The sequence below is a fragment of the Sapajus apella genome, unplaced genomic scaffold, assembly GCF_009761245.1.
Source record: "Sapajus apella isolate SASKATOON/1434 unplaced genomic scaffold, GSC_monkey_1.0 scaffold51, whole genome shotgun sequence".
Lineage (NCBI taxonomy): Eukaryota > Metazoa > Chordata > Mammalia > Primates > Cebidae > Sapajus > Sapajus apella.
In genome coordinates, this window is record NW_022436991.1 from 11,249,987 (window position 1) to 11,269,100 (window position 19,114).

The 19,114-nt window shown below is 46.6% G+C and overlaps 1 protein-coding gene across 9 annotated transcripts in view; it reads left to right on the forward strand.

The window, feature by feature from the left end:
• Positions 1-3,466: 3,466 nt before the first annotated feature.
• SLC5A11 (solute carrier family 5 member 11) overlaps positions 3,467-19,114 on the forward strand; it is a 63,355-nt gene continuing 47,707 nt past the window's right edge. Inside the window, exons 1-4 of one of the 9 annotated variants that reach the window (XM_032242985.1) lie at positions 3,467-3,593; positions 3,814-3,990; positions 14,662-14,820; positions 18,430-18,501. In XM_032242985.1, coding sequence (XP_032098876.1) covers positions 14,686-14,820; positions 18,430-18,501 — 207 coding nt within the window. In that variant the 5' untranslated portion in view covers positions 3,467-3,593; positions 3,814-3,990; positions 14,662-14,685. Of the gene's footprint in view, positions 3,667-3,813; positions 4,014-4,256; positions 4,550-14,661; positions 14,821-15,047; positions 15,133-15,267; positions 15,302-18,429; positions 18,502-19,114 lie in introns of those variants that run through there. The other 8 variants (XM_032242981.1, XM_032242987.1, XM_032242983.1 and 5 more) reach the window with 8 other exon arrangements.

Here is a 19,114-nt window from a genome sequence, read left to right on the forward strand (position 1 = left end):
GGCGGTGAGCACTTTAGGAGGTGAGGTGGGTGGATCACCTGAGGTCAGAAGTTTGAGACAAGCCTGGCCAACATGGTGAAACCCCGTGTCTACTAAAAATACAAGAATTAGCCAGGCATGGTGACGGGCGCCTATACTCCAAGCTACTTGGGAGGCTGAGGCAGAATTGCTTGAACTCAGGAGGCCGAGGTTGCAGTGAGCTGAGATAGCACCACTGCACTCCAGCCTGCGCGACAGAGTGAGACTCACTTCAAAAAAAAAAAAAAAAGAAGAAGAAGAAGAAGAAGAAGAAGAAGAAAGAAGAAGAAGAAGGAAGAGGAGAAGGAGGAAAAACAGAAGGAGGAGGAGAACGGAAGGGGGAGAAGAAGAACATTATATGTGTTATCACATTGAATCCTCCCAATAAAATAGCTAAGTACTACTATTACGACATCTTTTTTTTCAGATGAGAAAAATCATTTGCCTGAGAATACACATTTAGGAGGCGGGGAACTGGAATAAGGACCTGGGTCTACCTGACTCCCCTCTGAATTTGAATTTTTTTTGTTTTTTTTTTTGACAGTCTTACTCTGTCACTCAGGCTGGAGTAGTGCGGTGGCGTGATCACAGCTCACTGCAGCCTCGACCTCCTGGGTTCAAGTGATCCTTACACTCAGCCTCCCAAGTAGCTGGGACTATAAGTGTATACCACCACACCCAGTTATATTTTTTCTAATTTTTGTAGAAACAGTGTTTCATCATGATGCCCAGGCCGGTTTCGAAGTCCTGAGCTCAAGTGATCTGCCCGCCTCGGCCTCCCAAGATGCTGGGATTACAGGTGTCAGCCACCACACCCAGCCCCATCTCTGAGTTCTTAACCCACACATGCTCCTGCACTACTGTGGATGAAAGCAACCCAGATTTGTGAGAACTGTGACACTACAGAGATACAGAAACGAACAAAACCAAAAAAAAAAAACAAAAGAAAGTACAGTTTTCCCTCTTTGAAGCCACCCTAAAGACAAAGAATAAACCTTGAAATTCTCAGTGTCAACTAAATGCTAGGTAGGCAGCTTATGATTAACTTGGGGGATTGTATCCTTTTGGGAGAGGGAGGGAGGAAATTGATTGCTCAAAGAGGCTGAGTGACTTTCCCAAGGTCCCATTGTTACTAAGTCAAAAAATGTATCTTGTCTTAACAGGGACTCTCAGGCGTGCATGTTGCCTAGGAAAGTTTATCTATTTCAGCTTTGAGGGTTTACTCTTTTCAATTCTTGCAACAAATAGCAACATTTGGGTTGTTAGGGATGTGGGTGGGTGAAGGCCTGCTTTTAAAAGGCTGTAGAAAATCCAGGAGGAAATCACATCTTCAACTGACTAGGAGAACAGGTGACTTCGGGATGTCGGTTCCAAACAGAGCCCTGTACATCCTTTGACTCACCCAGCATTTTAACTAATTTTGTTGTTTTTGAATTTGTCAAACCTTATAAGTCATCAGAGTTCCTATTTTAAAAAAAAAAGAAGAAGAAAGAAAAGAAAAGGAAGAAAGAAAGGAAAAGAAAACCCAGACTTTGAGATTTCTCTTGAAAAAGGAAGGCTGGCAACATAAGACCTACTTTCTTATGTGGTAACAAAGGGCTGGAACTAAAATCTGGGAGACAGACTTGCAATAACTATTTGCTCTGTATAAACTCACTGCTTGTATATTTGCTTGCTGTCTCTCTCTCTCTCTCTCTCTTTTTTTTTTTTTTTTTTTTTTTTTGAGACGGAGTCTTGCTCTGTCTCCAGGCTGGAATGTTGATGATCTCGGCTCACTGCAACCTCCGCCTCCAGGATTCAAGCGATTCGCCTGCCTCAGGCTCCCTAGTAGCTGGGACTACAGGTGTGCACCACCATGCCCAGCTAATTTTTGTATTTTTAGTAGAGTCGGGGTTTCGCCATGTTTGCCAAGGATGGTCTCGATCTCTTGACCTCGGGATTCATCCACCTCAGCCTCCCAAAGTGCTGGGATTATAGGCATTAGCCACCCCACCCAGCCATTTGCTCTCACTTTTAAAGGTATAATTTACATACAATAAAATGCTTGAGTCAGCGGAGGCGGGTGGGGGGAGGGGGGGTGGCTCACGACTGTAACCTCAGCACTTTGGGAGGGTGAGAATCACTTGAACCCAGGAGACAGAGGTTGCAGTGAGCTGAGATGGCACCATTGCACTCCAGCCTGGGTGACAGAGTGACACTTCATCTAAAAAAAAAAAGCATAAATCTTAATCATTTAATTCAATGGGTTTCGCCAATTGTATATACCACATAATTACTACCCAATTCAAGATAATAGAAATTTCCATCACCTCTGAGAGCACATTCCCACCCTCTTCCAGTTGATCACTGGGCCCTGCTCTCTGACTTCTGTCACCACAAATCCATTTTTCCTATTCTTGAACCTCATGTAAATGAAATTATAAGAACTCTTTGTCAGCTACCTTTTTTTTTTTTTTTTTTTTTTTTTAGATAGTCTCACTCTGTCTCACCCAGGCTGGAGCAGTGTCACAATCCTGGCTTCCACCTTCTGGGTTTAAGCAATTCTCCTATCTGCCACACTCTCCCAGCAGCTGTGCGGTGAATGCCTACCCTGCAGGGAGGTTGGGTGCATCCCACAGGGAGCCACAAGTGTAGACTGTCAGAAACTGGTCAGTGGAAGGAAAGAAGGAGAGGCAGTGCAGTAGAGGAAACAGGACCCATCTTTGAGGGTTGTTGGAAAGATCAAGTGAGTAAAGTCACGTCGTGCACTTAGAACAGAGCCTGGCACGTGTGCATCACTGCTTTTATTTCTGGCTACTTGATGCCGGGACAGGGACCTCAGCTGAGGGCCCCCAGAATCTGGCAGGTGCAGTGAAGGAGTGAGAGGGGGAGGCCAAGGTGGGAGAATCACTTAAACCCAGGAGTTCTCAGCCAGCCTCGGCAATATAGCAAGTCTGTCTCTACCAAAAAAATGAAAAGATTAGCTGGGTGTGGTGGTGCATGCCTGTAGTCCCGGTTACTCGGGAGGCTGAGGTGGGAGGATCATTTGAGCCCAGGAGGTTGAGCCTGCAGTAAGCTGTGATCATGACAGCCATAGGTAACGTGCCAGGAGGGACATCCAGCCACAGCCCTCACCACAGTGGCAGCAACAGGAAAAGTGCAGGAAGCTGTGATCACACCACTGCACTCCAGCCTGGGTGACAGAGTGAGATCCTGTCTCAAAAGAAAAAAAAAAAATGAGTTTTGGATGCTTTGAGCCTCCAGCAGAATCCTTCGCTGTGCTCCGCTGCTTTCCTGATGTCCTGAGGCCGATGTGGCTCCTGACCATGGCTCAGTCACTCCTGACAGTTTTTCAGGGCCTCAGACACCTCTTCTTTGCCGTGCCTCTGTCTGGAGGAGCGCATGGAAAGGGGTGGCTCAAGCAGTGCTTGCTGTTCCTGTTGCTGCCGCTGCGGTGAGGGCTGTGGCTGGACGTCCCTCCTGGCACTTTGCCTCTGTCCCCTGCATCCCCCGCCAGCATTTTTCCTCCCCCCGTTCCCCGAGCTCGTCCCAAGCCTGCCTGTCCCCAGAGAGGAGGCGGGACAGTGGAAGAGCTGGTGAGTGAAGCAGGATGGTGCCTGGGCTCCATCATCCCCCAACCTCTCCACGCTGTGGGTCCCCACTCCCCAGGTGAGGGGCCTGGTGGAGGATGGTGTGGGCAGAGTGTGGGGCATGTCACCTTCCCCACCTGGTCAGAGTTCAAGGGTCCTGGGCTGGGCCCCAGCCTCTCTTCTGACCCGGGGGAGATCATTCACATTTCCTTTAATTCCCCACCAGAACTAAGCTGGAGTTTGGAGTTTGACCCGCTTGGAGGCTCTCTCAGCAGCAGGGATACAGGAGGAAGGGTCACTGCTATCTCTTGAAGCTCTTGGAGTGTCTCCCTCCAGTGTCTCCCTCCTTACAGCCACCACCACCTCCTAGCACCTTAGAAGCCACTGACAGCCTCCAGGGCAGGTGAGCCCTGCATCTGAACTAAGGTAAGACATCCCCCTACCCCCAGGCAGGTACGCACTCTTCAAACTGGGAAGTTGGTCTGGGAACAGGTGCTGTCAGAAGGACTCCAGCTGTGACCTGTGGGGCAAGGGAAGCTCAGCCCTCTCTGCAGAGAAAGCTTGTCACCTACCAGGACAATGGAGTGTGTTTGGGTTGGTGGGGGGACATTGGTATGAAGCCACCAGCTGGCAGCCGGCAGCACTGTACATGAGATCCAGCTCTTCCACCTAACCAAGGTCAGGGACATTAAGCTAAACATTTTGCCTCCCCGAGTCTCAGGTTCCTTATCTGTCAAATGGGAATACGAACCTCAGGCTGGCCTAACCCCACAGGTGTGTTACTCAGAGATAATCAAGGTAAATATATCCACATAAGCAGCAAAAAGAGGGAGAAATGTATTTACTACAACTGCAGCTGCTATTAACTGCAAGGCAAATACAAGTCCTCACTGGTACGTGTCAGACTCGTGCAGAGAGCTTTACATCCAGACCTCATCTAACTGACACAGAAACCCAGGAAGGTAGGCACGGCCACCCCCAATTCACAGATGGAGTCTAAGGGCCATTAAATAACTTGCTCAAGGTAATACAGATAGTGAGTGGCCAAGCTGAGACTCAATTCCTGTGGCCATGAGCTTACTACAGTATCAGTATTTTTCTTTCTCTTTCTTTTTATTATTTTCTTTCTTTCCTCTTTCCTTTTCTTTCTTTCCTTTTTCTTTCTTCCCTTCTTTCCTTCTTTTTTCTTCCTTTTTCTCTTTCTTTCCTTCTTTCCTTCCTTCCTTCCCTCCCACCTCTTTTTTCTTTCTTTTTATTTCTTTCTTCCTTCTTTCCTTTCTTTATTCCTTCTTCCCTCCTTCCTTGTTTCTTTCTTTTTTCCTTCCTTCTTTCTCCTTCCTTCCTTCTTTCCTCTCTCTGTCTCTCTTTTCTTTTTTATTTCTCTCTTTCTCTCTCTCTCTCTCTTCTTTTCTTTCTGTATTTTCTTTCACAGCGTCTTGCTCTGTTGCCCAGGCTGAAATGTAGTAGTGCGATCATAGCTCACTACATCCTTGCACTCCTGGGCTCAAGTGATCTTCCCACCTTAGCCTCCTGAGTAGCTGGGATTACAGGCACACCACCATGCCCTGCTAACTTTTTTATTTTTTCTACAAATGAGGTCTCTCTGTGTTGCCTTGGCTGGTCTCAAACTCCTGAACTCAAGTGATTCTCCCACCTTGGCCTTGCAAAGTGCTGGGATTACAGGCATGAGTCACCGCACCCCACCAATCAGTGGTTTTCAAATTATTGCTGAATTATTCTAGGCAATGTGCTAGCCCATAGGACACTCTGCAGATAGGACTTGGAAAAATGCCGTCCCTTTTTTGGGGGGGTCACAGTGTACAAAGGTTCTATAGCACAGGCTCTAAAATCCCACATTTGTTTGTTGTACCAACATTTATTGCATGCCTGTTTTGGGGACACAATAGAGTGACAGAGACATGGTCCCTGCCTTCATGGGGCTTGCTGTGAAGTGCAGACAAGGGATAATCAGAGGATCACACACACTTAATTAAACTGTGATGAGAAGTTGTGTTTGCCATGAGAGTGAATAACTTGGGGACCCAATTTTTATATTGAGGCCAAGAGGGGGCTCCTTTAGGGATGTATAACAGGCTGACATCTAAAGGACGAGTAGGAGCTTGTCCAGCAAAGAGTGCAAAGAGTATCCCAGGCAGAGGGAACAGAATGGCAAAGACCCTGAGTCCAGAAATCGTGTTCCAGGAATAAAATGAATGCTAGTGTGCGGTTGGGTTTGCAGCGCAACAAAGCAGCTCAGCAGCATGGAGATGTTTTAGCAGGAAAATGATCTGATCTGATTCATATTTAAAGATTTCTCAGGCGGGGCACGGTGGCTCACGTCTATAATCCCAGCACTTTGGGAGGCTGAGGCGGGCAGATCACGAGGTCAAGAGATGGAGTCCACCCTGGCCAACATGGTGAAATCCTGTCTCTATTAAAAATACAAAACATAGCTGGGCATGGTGGCGCGTGCCTGTAGTCCCAGTCACTCAGGAGGCTGAGGCAGGAGAATCGCTTGAACCCGGGAGGTGGAGGTTGCAGTGAGCTGAGATTGCACTGCAGCCTGGTGTCTGGCAACAGAGTGAGACTCTGTCTCTAAATAAATAAATAAATAAATGATTTCTCTAGCTTCCATGTGAGGGGTGAATTAAAAGGAAGGAAGGCCAGATGCAGTGGCTCATGCCTGTAATCCCAGTGCTTTGGGAGGCTAAATTAGGAAGATTGCTTGAGGCCAGGAGTTTGAGACCAGCCTGGGCAACATAGCAAGATCCCGTCTCTACGAAAATTACAAAATAGAAAGCTGGAGGGCAGGCATGGTGGCTCATGCCTGTAATCTCAGAGCTGTGCAGAGATTGCTTGAGCCCATGGGGTCGAGACTGCAGTGAGCTGTGTTTGTATCACTGTACTTCAGCTCAGGCCACAGAGTAAGACCCTGTCTTAAAAAAAAAAAATTAGCTGGGCATGGTGACATGCAGCTGTGATCCCAATTACTTGGGAGGCTGAGGTGGGAGGATCCCGTGAGCACAGATGTTTGAGAGTTTGAGGCCACAGTGAGCTATGATGACACCATTGCACTCCGGCCTGGGCAAGGGAAAAAGACCCTGTCTCTAAAAATTAAATACATTAAAACAAAATAAAATTAAATAAAAAGGAAGCAAGAATGGGTGATGGGGATGCAAAACTGGAGGATTTTGCTCTAACTAGGCAGAAGTGATGGTGGTTCAGATGAGGGTGATAGCACTAAAAACGAGGAAAAATGCATGGGTTTGTTATGTTTTGAAAGCAGGAGAGAATGGTATTGCGGGTGAGTAGATTCTGGGAGGTGAGAAAGAGATGCTATAAATTCTTTGATGAGACATTTACATACCAGACACTCTTGCTGATTAGATGTAGTGCCTGGCACACGGCGGTACTCACAGACCACTTGATAAGTGAACAAATGAATGGATGCCTTAGGTTTCTGGCAGGAGTGGCAGAGTGGATGCAGCTGCCAGTTAATGAGATAGGGAAGATTGGAAGAAGCACATGCTTGGGCTGGAGAGCTTGATCTCTAACTCACACATGTGAACTGTGAGACATCTATTAAGTATCCATGAGAAGCTGGGTGCGGTGGCTCATGCCTATAATCCTAACAGTTTGGGAGGCCGAGGCGGGCAGATTACCTGAGGTCAGGAGTTTGGGACCAGCCTGGCCAACATGGTGAAACCCTGTCTCCACTAAAAAATACAAAAACTAGCTGCGTGCCTGTAATCCCGTCTCTACTAAAAAATACAAAAATACAGGTGTGTGCCTGTAATCCCAGCTACTCAGGAGGCTGAGGTGGGACTATTGCTTGAACCCAGGAGGCAGAGGTTGCAGTGAGCTGAGATCTTGCCATTGCACTCCAGCCTGGGCAACAGAGCAAGACTCTGCCTCGAGAAAAAAAGTCTCCATGAGAGATGCCACATTGACATTTGGATGGACAGGTCTGGGCTCAGAAGGTGCTCTGTGATGTCTATTCTCTCTAGAATAGACAAGGTCATCCCTGAAAGGGCAGGGCAGGTGGACAATGCTCTGCTGGGTTCCCTGCACTCATTGGGCATATGCCCTGTTACCCTGCTGTGGAACATTCAGGGAATACTGCCCAGACTTGCAGTGCCTAGAATTTCTTTCAGATACCTGAAGCTGTAGCTCTTCCTCATAGACTAGGGGTGATCCTGGCCTCTGCTTCCAGCTCAAATTCTGGGATGTCTTTATTTATTATTTGATACAGGGTCTGGAGTGCAGTGGTGCAATCATAACTTCTTACAGCCTCAGCCTCTGGGGTTTACACAATCCTCCTGCCTCAGCTTCCCAAATAGGATCACAGACATGCACCACCATGCCCAGCTAATTTTTAAAATTTTTGGTAGAGACAGGGTCTCACTCCATTGCCCAGGCTGGTCTTCAACTCCTGGGCTCAAGCAATCTTCCCACCTCAACGCTCTAAAATGCTGGGATTACAGGCATGAGCCATTGAGCCCAGCCAGGATCTGTCTTTTTGGCATTTTTCTAGAGACTCTCTGTTTCTATGAACCCCATGGCATCAACTGATGGCGGGGGGCAGGGGTGGTCATTTAGCTCCTTCTTCCTGCAGTTCTAGTCACTAACAGCCCCTCTCTGCCTTCCAGGATTGACCCTTCCCTCATGTAGGGCAGCCTCCACCAGCCTCCCTAGACCCAGGCCAGGCCACCCATAGCTTGTTGCAGTGGAGCAGGCAGTCAGCTCCACTGCAGCCCAGGAGTGGTAGGAAAGGGCGTGAGTGGCTTCCCGCCTGGGAGGTGTGACCGCGCCAGTCCTTATCACATCTGGAATTTTCCCCACCAAGGTCCGTGCGTCTCAGAGCAGTTAGGAGCTCTAGAGTTAAACCTGGGTTGGAGCCCTGGTTCAGTCATTTACTAGTAGTATGGCCTTAGACCTGGCCTCAGCTTTGTTTTCCTCACCTGTGCAATGGAGTTAATCAGAGTCCTGTCTCTTACAGGGGTTGTGACTTCAAAACGTGATTCATGTGCGTCAGTGGCCAAGGTTTGCCTGACCACAAAGTTTATGCACTGTTTTTTCCTTAAGACGGAGTCTCGCTCTGTTGCCCAGGCTAGAGTGCAGTGGCGCGGTTTCATTCACTGCAGCCTCTGCCACCCAGGTTCAAGCAATTTTTCTGTCTCAGCCTCCTGAGTAGTTGGGATTACAGGTGTCCACCATCACACCTGCTAATTTTTGTGTTTTTAATAGAGACAGGGTTTCACCATGTTGGCTAGGCTGGTCTCGAACTCTGGATCTCAAGCAATCCACCTGCTTCAACTTCCCAAAGTGCTAGGATTGCAGGCGTGAGTCACTGCACCCAGCCTAGCTTATACTCTTTTTATTTTTATTGTTTTTAGGGTCTCACTCTGTCACCCAGGCTGGAATGCAGTGTCACAATCATAGCTCACTGCAGTCTCAAACGCCTGGGCTTGGGCCCAGGGCAGCGGCTCATGCCTGTAATCCCAGCACTTTGGAAGGCCAAGGCAGGCAGATCACCTAAGGTCAGGAGTTCGAGACCAGCCTGGCCAATATGTTGAAATCCTGTCTCTACTAAAAATACACACAATTTAGTTGGGCATGGTACTGGATGCCTGTAATCCCAGCTACCCAGGAGGCTGGGGCAAGAGAATTGCTTGAAGCGGAGGTTGCAGTGAGCCAAAATTGCACCACTACACTCCAGCCTGGGGGACAGAGTGAGACTCCATCAAAACAAACAAATACACACACACACAATCCCCCCCACCACACACACACAAACCCCCCAAACTCCTGGGCTCAAACAATCCTCCTGCCTCAGCCTCCCAAGTCACGCTCTCTTTTTTGAAAAAAAAATGGTTTCGTAAAGTGGACAGGAACAGACCAAGTATTCTGTATTTAATCACGTCACACATATGATGAACATGTCTACTGCTTTTAACAAACCCGTGACGTATGTCTAATTATTAACCTCATATCGTAGGTGAGAAGTTGAGCCTCAGGGAGGTGATCTGCCCACGATCATGGAGCTTATAGGAGACAGAGCTGGGAGTTGAGCCAGGGTAGTGCAGTTTCTGAGTATTTACACTTTATCACAACAGGTCTATTTGCTGGAGAGTCTGTTGCTCATAATTAAAATTTTTAATTAGTCATTGTCATTTTTATTCAGGGCAGGGAATTTCTCTTGTTTCTCTCTCTCTTTCTGTCTCGCTGTCTCTCTGTCTCTCTCTCTCTCTCTCTCTCCTCTCTCTATTTCTCCCCCAAGTCCTGCCTCCCCCTCTAATGTGTTTGATATTGGTCTGGAAATATGCCTGCACTTTGGCAAAATAGTACTATTTTGTGTCTTTCAGTGCTTCTAATATACGCAGACGGCTTCATGCTATAAATTGTGTTGTTTCTTTCCCTCCTTTTTCTTTCATTATGAAACGTTTCAGACACACAAAAGTTATAAAGAATAATGCACATCCAGAAGCCAGCCTAAGTCATGAAATTCGGCAAATACAATCAGAGCTCACCTCCCACACATGTGGCCTGGGAACCTATTTTCTGATCTTTTCCTTGCACTGGGATGTGGAAAATTTTCACATCTCTTGGGGCGTGGAAAATTTTCGCATCTCCTGGGGTGTGGAAAATTTTCACATCTACCATAGCAAATTATGTCAGCGGCCAAAGGGAAGGGATGAGAGAAGCCCCTGCTCCACTGAGTTTCCTTTTGTGCTTTAGCGACCTCAAGGGTAGGCTGTTCTTGCCAACAAAGCCTTTGTTGTAACACAAGCTGCCGTGGATCCTCCCCACACACAGGGAGGGTTCTTCACAAGAGGTGAAGAAGGAGCCACCCACAGCTAGGCCCTCCTGAGGCAGCCTGGGAGCCAAACATCACCATGCAAGGGACAGAGGGTGCCTGGGGTCGTTTCACCGAGTGGGTCCAGGTACACACAGGGCCAGGGGACTGAGATGACAACGCAGAGGACGCGGCCAAGTCTATGCTTTTCATTGATTTATCCTTCACGCCGAACACAGAGCTTGGCACACAGCTGGTGCTTAATAAATGCTTGTTCCACTGAGTCCCCAGGGCCTGGCACAGAACTTGACACATAGCCAGTGCCTGATAAACGTTCTACTGAGTCCCCAGGGCCTAGCCAGAGCCTGGCACATAGTCGGTGCCTAATAAATGTTCCACTGCGTCCCCAGGGCCTTGTACAGAGCATGGAGCCAGCTGGCGCCTAATAAACGTTTGTCCTACTGAGTCCCCAGGGCCTAACACAGAGCATGGCACACAGCTGGTACCCAATAAATGTTTGTTCTATTGAGTCCGCAGAGTCTAGCACAGACCATGGCATACAGCTGGTGCCTAATAAATGTTCCACTGAGTCCCCAGGGTCTCATACAGAGCACGGAGCACAGCTGATGCCTCATAAATGTTTGTTCCACTGAGTCCCCAGGGCCTAGCACAGAGCATGGCACACAGCTGGTGCTTAATAAATGTTTGTTCTATTGAGTCAGCAGAGTCTAGCACAGACTATGGCATACAGCTGGTGCCTAATAAATGTTCCACTGAGTCCCCAGGGCCTAGTACAGAGCATGGAGCACAGCTGATGCCTAATAAATGTTTGTTCTACTGAATCTCCAAGGCCTAGTACAGAGCATGGCACATGGCTAGTGCCTAACAAATGTTTGTTCTACTGAGTCCCCAGAGCCTAGCACAAAGCATGGTACACAGCTGGTGCCTAATAATGTTTGTTGCACTCAGTCCCCAGGGCCTAGCACAGAGCTTGGCACCTAGCTGGGGCCTAATAAATGTCTGTTTCACTGAGTCCCCAGAGCATACTACAGAGCCTGGCACATAGTTGATGCCTAATAACGTTTGTTCCACTGAGTCACAAGACCTAACACACAGCTTGGCACACACCTGGTGACTAAGTGTTCCACTGAGTTGCAGGGCTTGGCATGGAGCCTGGCACACAGCTGGTGACTAATAAATGTTCCACTGAGTCCCCAGGGCCTGGCATGGAGCCTGGCACACAGCTACTGCCTAATAATGTTTGTGGGAAAGAAATGGAGCCAGAGGGAAGGAAAGAGAGAATGAAGGAGAAAAGGGCGGGAGGAAAGAAAGACAGCCTAGCCAGGAGTGGCCACCTCCAAACCAGGGTTGGGATCCCACCCATGGCACTGACTGGCCTAGAAGCAACTGGCAGAGCCATGCCTGAGTTAGGCTCAGTTTCCCCTCTCATGCCTCTGATTCCCACCTGTGAAATAGAGGCGAAATCACGTTTGCCTCAAAGGGCTGTGTTCCATGCCTGACACTCAAATAGAAATTGTGCTCAACAAACATTAGGGCTGATTCTCAGTGTACCTACTGCATGGATCTGCAGAAGGCGGAGCGCATCAAGAGCTCCTCCTGGGAGCCTGTGGCCAAGGCTCCACAGCACCCTTGGTCACTGTTCCTGTCTCCACCGTGAAGATGGAGCCATGTCCCTCGCGGCCCCTGGCTGGGCCCCACCTCCCGGAGACTCAGGAAGAGCTCGGAATCGGTGCCAGCCTCGCCGGCTGTGGGCCCCACGGCGGTGATGAATAACTTGTTTATCTGCTGGAGCTGCTCCCACCGCTCTCTCGGTGCCTGGCAGGCAGAGGTCTGGAAGGGGCGGGTGGGGACGGGGAGGGCTGTTTCACCAGGCAGCCACCGCCCCTCCTCCCTCCTCCTCTGCCCCACTCCCCAATTCAGCATCAACCTCCACCTAAACCTGCTTCCTGCACTTTTCTGCTCCTCATCTTCCCCTAAATCCTGTTTTGGAGCAGCAGGTTGAAGTGTTTGAAAACACAGGCTCTGAAATCAGACTGGATTCAAGTCCTGGCTTTGTTACTTGCCAGCCATGTGACTTCAGACACGACTTAACCTCTCAAAACCATCACTCCCCTGTAAAGTCTTCCCCTTCCCTCCCCCGCCCCCCACAGAGTCTCACTCTCTCCCCCAGGCTGGAGTGCAGTGGCACAATCATGGCTCACTGCAACCTCCGACTCCCAGGTTCAAGTGATCCTCCTGCCTTAGCCTTCTGAGTAGCTGAGATTACAGGTGCTCACCACCACACCTACCTAATTGTTTTGCACTTTTAGTACAGATGGGATTCCACCATATTGCCCAGGCTGGTCTCAAACTCCTGACCTCAGGTGACCCTCCTGCCTTGGCCTCCCAAAGGGCTGAAATTATAGGCATGAGCCACTGTGCCAGCCTTCTCCCCTATAAAGTTTGATGAGAACACTACTTATTCACCCTTGAGACAACCCACAAGGGTCCCCTCACCCCCACCTCCCAAAGCTGCCAGAATGCTTTTCCTGCTTGGAACCTCCCTTGAGAGCCTACACCCTTACCCTGAAAGGGAGTCTCCAAATCTCGGCCTCCCTCCCACTTTCTTGCACAGAGAAAGGTTAGGTTAGGTTAGTCTTTTTGTGTTTATTTCTTTGAGGCAAGGTCTCTGCCTCCCAGGCTGGAATGCAGTGAGGCGATCATAGCTCACTGCAGCCTCAAGCTCCTGGGCTCAAGTAATCCTCCTGTCTCAGCCTCCCAAAGTGGTAGGGTTATAGCCTTGAGCCGCCACACCTGGCCTCCAAATTGTATCTCTAATCTACTCCCTCTGCTATGGTCTGAATGTGTGTATCCCTCTGCTCCCAAATTTTTACACTGAAACCTAAATCCCCAGTGCAATAGTATTAAGAGGCAGGCTTTTGGGAGGGTTAGGGTTATGAGGACTCTGCCCCCATGAATGGATTAGCACCTATGTAAAAGAGGCTTCAGACCAGGTATGGTGGCTCATGCCTACAACCCCAACATTTTGGGAAGGCGAGTTGGGGGGACTGTTTGAGCCCAGGAGTTTGAGACCAGCCTGAGCAATATAGTGAGACCTCATCTCTTAAAAAAAAAGCAAAAAAACAAAAAACAAAACTAGCCAGGCATGGTGGTGCATCTGTAGAGCCAGCTACTTGGGAGGCTGAGGCAAAAGGATCTCTTGAGCCCAGGAGGCCGAGGTTGCAGTGAGCTGTGATTGTGCCACTGTACTACGGCCTGAGTAACAGAGTGAAACTCTTGTCTGTTAAAAAAGAAAAGAAAAGAAAAAGTGGGGGCTGGGTACAGTGGCTCACTCCTGTAATCCCAGCACTTTGGGAGGCCAAGGTGGGCAGATCACTTGAGGCCAGGAGTTCGAGACCAGCCTGGTCAGCATGCTGAAACACAACCTCTACTAAAAATGCAAAAATTAGCCAGGCGTGGTGGCTCTTGCCTGTAATACCAGCTACTCGGGAGGCTGAGGCAGGAGAATCGTTTGAAACCAGGAGGCAAAAGTTGCAGTAAGCCAAGAGATCACACACTGCACTCCAGCCTGGGTGAAAGGATGAAACTCAAAAAAAAAAAAAAAAAGAAAAAAGAAAAAGAAAGAAAAGAAAAGTGATGGTGCCACTGCACTCCAGCCTGGACACCAAAGTGAGACCTTGTCTCAAAATAAATAAGGTTTGAGGGAGCCAGCTTGACCCATCCATCTACCATGTGAGGATACAGCTAGAAAGTACTATCTGTAAGGAACAAGCCCTCACCAGACACTGAATCTGCTGACAGCTTGATCTTGGACTTTCTCCAGAACTGTGAGCAATAAATTTATGTTATTTACAAATTACACCCCCTAAGGTATTTTATTATAGCAGCAGGAATGGACTAACCCCTGCCTGTGAATGGTCTCAGGCCTGAGTCACTACCTCCAGAATAACCTCCCTGCCCACCTTTTCGCTTCTCATCAAATAGTACAATGCTGTACTATTTCAGTTGTTTATGCTTCTTTCCATTTTGCCAAGTGAGTGACAAAATGGCAGATTTGATGTGACTTCATTATGAATATTTGTTGAATGAATGAGTGGGTGGATGGATGGATGGATCTGTCTTCCCTAAAGATCTGTCTCCAGCACACATTCCTCCACATGGGTCCTCTTTCATAAATGGCCCAGTGAGGTAGCTACAGAAAGGGTGAGAAGAGCGATGCGAGGCTCTGGCATCTGATTGGCATTTGCACTTCCTCAGGATCCAGAGGGCTCATTCAGGACCATGGAGAGCGGCACCAGCAGCCCTCAGCCTCCACAGTCAGATCCCCTGGATGCGTTTCCCCAGAAGGGCTTACAGCCTGGGGACATCGCGGTGCTGGTTCTGTACTTCCTCTTTGTCCTGGCTGTTGGACTATGGGTAAGCAAGGCCACTGGGGGATGGGGGATGAAGAGAGAAGGAAATGTCTGTTCAGAGGTCCAGAGTTAACCTCATCCTTTCAGAGCTAAGATACTGAGAGCGGAAGAAAGTAACGCAAGGTTGTAGAGTAATCAGCACTCTAAAATTTTAAACATGCATTGGGTGTGGACTATTGTCAGACACTGTGTTAAGCATTTTCACTTATGTTTCTCATGTAATTTTCACAGGCCCCATGAGAAAGATGCTATTTTGATACCCATTTTACAGATAAGGAAAGAAAAGGAGGCCCAAAGAATTTAAGATCCTTATCCTGTAAGTTAGGAGAGCTATCTACCTTACTTTGAAGCTCATGTTCTTTTTTTTTTTTTGAGATGGGATCTCTCTCTGTTGCCCAACCTACTAGAATGCAGTGGTGGTGATCATAGCCCACTGCAGCCTCGACTTCTTGGGCTCAAGTGATCTTCTTACCTCAGCCTCTCAGGTAGCTAATTTTCAAGTTTTTTGTGGAAATGGGGTCTCAGTATGTTGCTTGGGTCTCAGTATGTTGCTCAGGTCTCAAATTCCTGGGCTCAAGCAATCCTCCCAGCTTGGCCTGCCAAAGTGCTGGGATTACAAGCAGCTCAACTTTTTTTTTTTTTTTTTAACTTTAAAGAAAAATTTTAAAGGCAATACAGTCACATGGTTCAAAAATAAAAATCATATATGACAAGCAATGAAAAATCTCAATATTAGTCCTTTCTCCACAGGTAACTATTATTAGCTTGTTAGTATATTAGCATATTGTTCATGTCTTTATGCAAATCCAAGCAAATTTTTTTTTTTTTTTTTTTTTTTGAGACGGAGTTTCGCTCTTGTTACCCAGGCTGGACTGCAATGGCGCAACCTCGGCTCACCGCAACCTCCGCCTCCCGGGTTCAGGCAATTCTCCTGCCCCAGCCTCCTGAGTCGCTGGGATTACAGGCACACGCCACCATGCCCAGCTAATTTTTTGTATTTTTTAGTAGAGACGGGGTTTCACCATGTTGACGAGGATGGTCTCGATCTCTTGACCTCGTGATCCACCCGCCTCGGCCTCCCACAGTGCTGGGATTACAGGCTTGAGCCACCGCGCCCGGCATTTCCTGCTTTCTTAAACAGAAGATAGTTTATACTGTTTTTAACCTGCTACTTTTCACTTCTCAGTATATTTTAGATATCTTTTCACATTAGCACATAGACATTCCTTATCCTCTTTAAAGTTCCACAATATTTCCTTAGATGATTGTGTTGTAATTTATTAAACTAGTCTCAGGCTGAGGGTCATTTGGATTGTTTCCTATCTCTTACTATAACAAACCGTACTAAAATAAGCAAACCCTGGCTGGGCGTGGAGCCTCACATCTGTAACCCCAGCAGTTTGGGAGGCCAAGGTGGGCATATCACTTGAGATCAGGAGTTTGAGACTAGCCTGGCTAACATAGTGGAACCTTGTCTCTACTAAAAATACAGAAATTAGCTGGGTATGGTGGTGGGTGCCTGTAATCCCAGCTACTTGGGAGGCTGAGGCAGGAGAATTGCTTGAACCTGGGAGGCGGAGGTTGCAGTGGGCTGAGATGGCACCAGTGCACTCCAGCTTGGGCAAACAAGAGAGAAACTCCATCTCAAATAAATAAATAAATAACACACTCTGTACACTAATTATTTGGGAGTATAGCTGTAATATAGGATAAATTCCCTGAAGCAGAATTGTCCGGTTAAAGAATATACACAGTTGTGATTACGCTAGTTTGTGTCAAATTGCACTCCTCGGGGGTATACATCAGAAATGATGAGAAAGTCTGTTTTGTCACATTCTCACCAACAATGTATTGTCAAACTCACTTTTTTCAGACTAGGAAAAATAATATCTCAAAGTACTGTTAATATGCATTTATCTTATAATAAATGAGGCTGGGTCCCATTACATATGTTTAAACACCACTTACATTTCCTTTATGTGAACTATGGCTTCATATCTTTTGCCTTATTTTTATTAAGTTCTTCTTCTTTTTCTTATCAGTTTCCTGGAGCTCTTTATATATTATGGACATTAACATTTGAGACAAAAGGTCAGGCACAGTGGCTTACATGTGTAATATCAGCACTTTTGGAGGCTGAAGTGAGCAGATTGCTTAGGCTCAGTTCAAGAGCAGCCTGGACAACATAGTGAGATACCGTCTCTATAAAAAGCACAAAAATTAGTTGAGCATGGTGGCACATGCCTGTAGTCCCAGGTACTTGAGAGGCTGAGCCAGGATGACTGATTGTGCCTAGGAGTTCAAGGTTGCAGTGAGCCATGGTCATGCCATTGCACTCCAGCTTGGGTGACAGAGAGAGAACCCGTGAAAGAAAAGAAAAGAAAGAAGGAAGAAAGGAAGGAAAAAGAAAGAGAAAGAGAGAAAGAAAAGAAAAGAAAGGAAAAAGAAAAGAAAGAAAAAAGAAAGGAAGGAAGAAAGGAAGAGAAAAGAGAGAAAATTAATCACCAATGTGATAGTATTAACAGATGGGGCCTTTAGGTGGTGATTAAGTCAAAAGAACTGAGCCCGCCGGGCGCGGTGGCTCAAGCCTGTAATCCCAGCACTTTGGGAGGCCGAGGCGGGTGGATCACGAGGTCAAGAGATCGAGACCATCCTGGTCAACATAGTGAAACCCCGTCTCTACTCAAAAAAAAAAAAAAAAATACAAAAAATTATCTGGGCATGGTGGCGCGTGCCTGTAATCCCAGCTACTCAGGAGGCTGAGGCAGGAGAATTGCCTGAACCCAGGAGACGGAGGTTGCGGTGAGCCGCGATCGCGCCATTGCACTCCAGCCTGGGTAACAAGAGCGAAACTCTGTCTCAAAAAAAAAAAAAAAAAAGAACTGAGCCCTCATGAATGGAATTGGAGACTTTATTAAAGAGGCTCAAGGAAACTAGTTTTACCACCCCCTCTGCTTTCTTTTTTTTTTTTTGCCCTTCCATTCCTCTGGCATGTGAAGACACAGAGGAGGTACTATCTATGAGGAACAGGCATTCACTAGACACCAAACCTCTTGGTGCCTTGATCTTGGACTTTCCAGTCTCCAGAATTGTAAGAAACAAATTTCTGTTGCTTAAAAAGTACCCAGTTTGGGGTATTTTGTTATAGCAGTGCAAAATAGACTGAGACATGAGCCTCAGTTTCTTCCTCTATCATTTTGGCCTAATGACACCAACCTCATATGGGTTGGTAAGCGTTGAATGAGGTAATGCATATAAAGTGCTTGGCACAGTGTCTGGCACATAATAAAAACACTCAATAAATGGTATCCGTTATAAACTATCATAGACAAGTCATGAGCCTGAGAATCAAATGTCTAGGGAGACTAAGTAGGTTATCATAAAATAAATGTTTGTAGCAACAAGTGGCAGGGGCTATGTTGATCTGAAGAGTTTATGTCTCCTCTAAAGACACCCAAATTAAAATTTTCTCAAAAACTGTGGGAGAAACAAAATATATCCGGTATCTGAATCTGGCCCTCAGGACTCCCAGTTTGCAATCCCTGGCCTAGGACATTTTGAGATGCATCTTATTGCTGACGTCTCCCTCACCCACCTCTCTTCTTTTTTTCAGTCTACATTGAAGACCAAAAGAGACACAGTGAAAGGCTACTTCCTGGCTGGAGGGGACATGGTGTGGTGGCCAGTAAGTGGTCTTTGGTTCAATTAAAGTCACTTCTTAAAGAATCTTCAAGTGCTAGGATTCTGTACAGCCTTTTATCTCTCAGCGCTTTCTGGTTTCATGTTGTTTGGAAGTCATTGTCTAAACTAGAGAAGGCATAGCTCCAGCTCAAATTTGTTTAAACAATGAAAAGAATTCATCAGCCCACCTAAGGGAAAAATGTGGAGTTAGGTTTTAAATATATATATTTATATAAATATAATATTTGTATTATATTTATATAAAGTGTATAATATATAAAAAATATATTTATATAAATGTAATATTTGCATATTTATATAAAGTATATAAATAATATATAATATATTATTACATATAATAAATATACAATATACTTTATATAAATATAATACAAATATTACATTTATATAAATATACATTTTTATATAATATATACTTTATAATTAATATTACTTTATAAAATTATATTTTACATATATTATATACTTTATAATTAACATTATATACTTTATATAAATATAATACAAATATAGTTATATAAATAATTATATATGCCGGGCGCGGTGGCTCAAGCCTGTAATCCCAGCACTTTGGGAGGCCGAGGCGGGTGGATCAC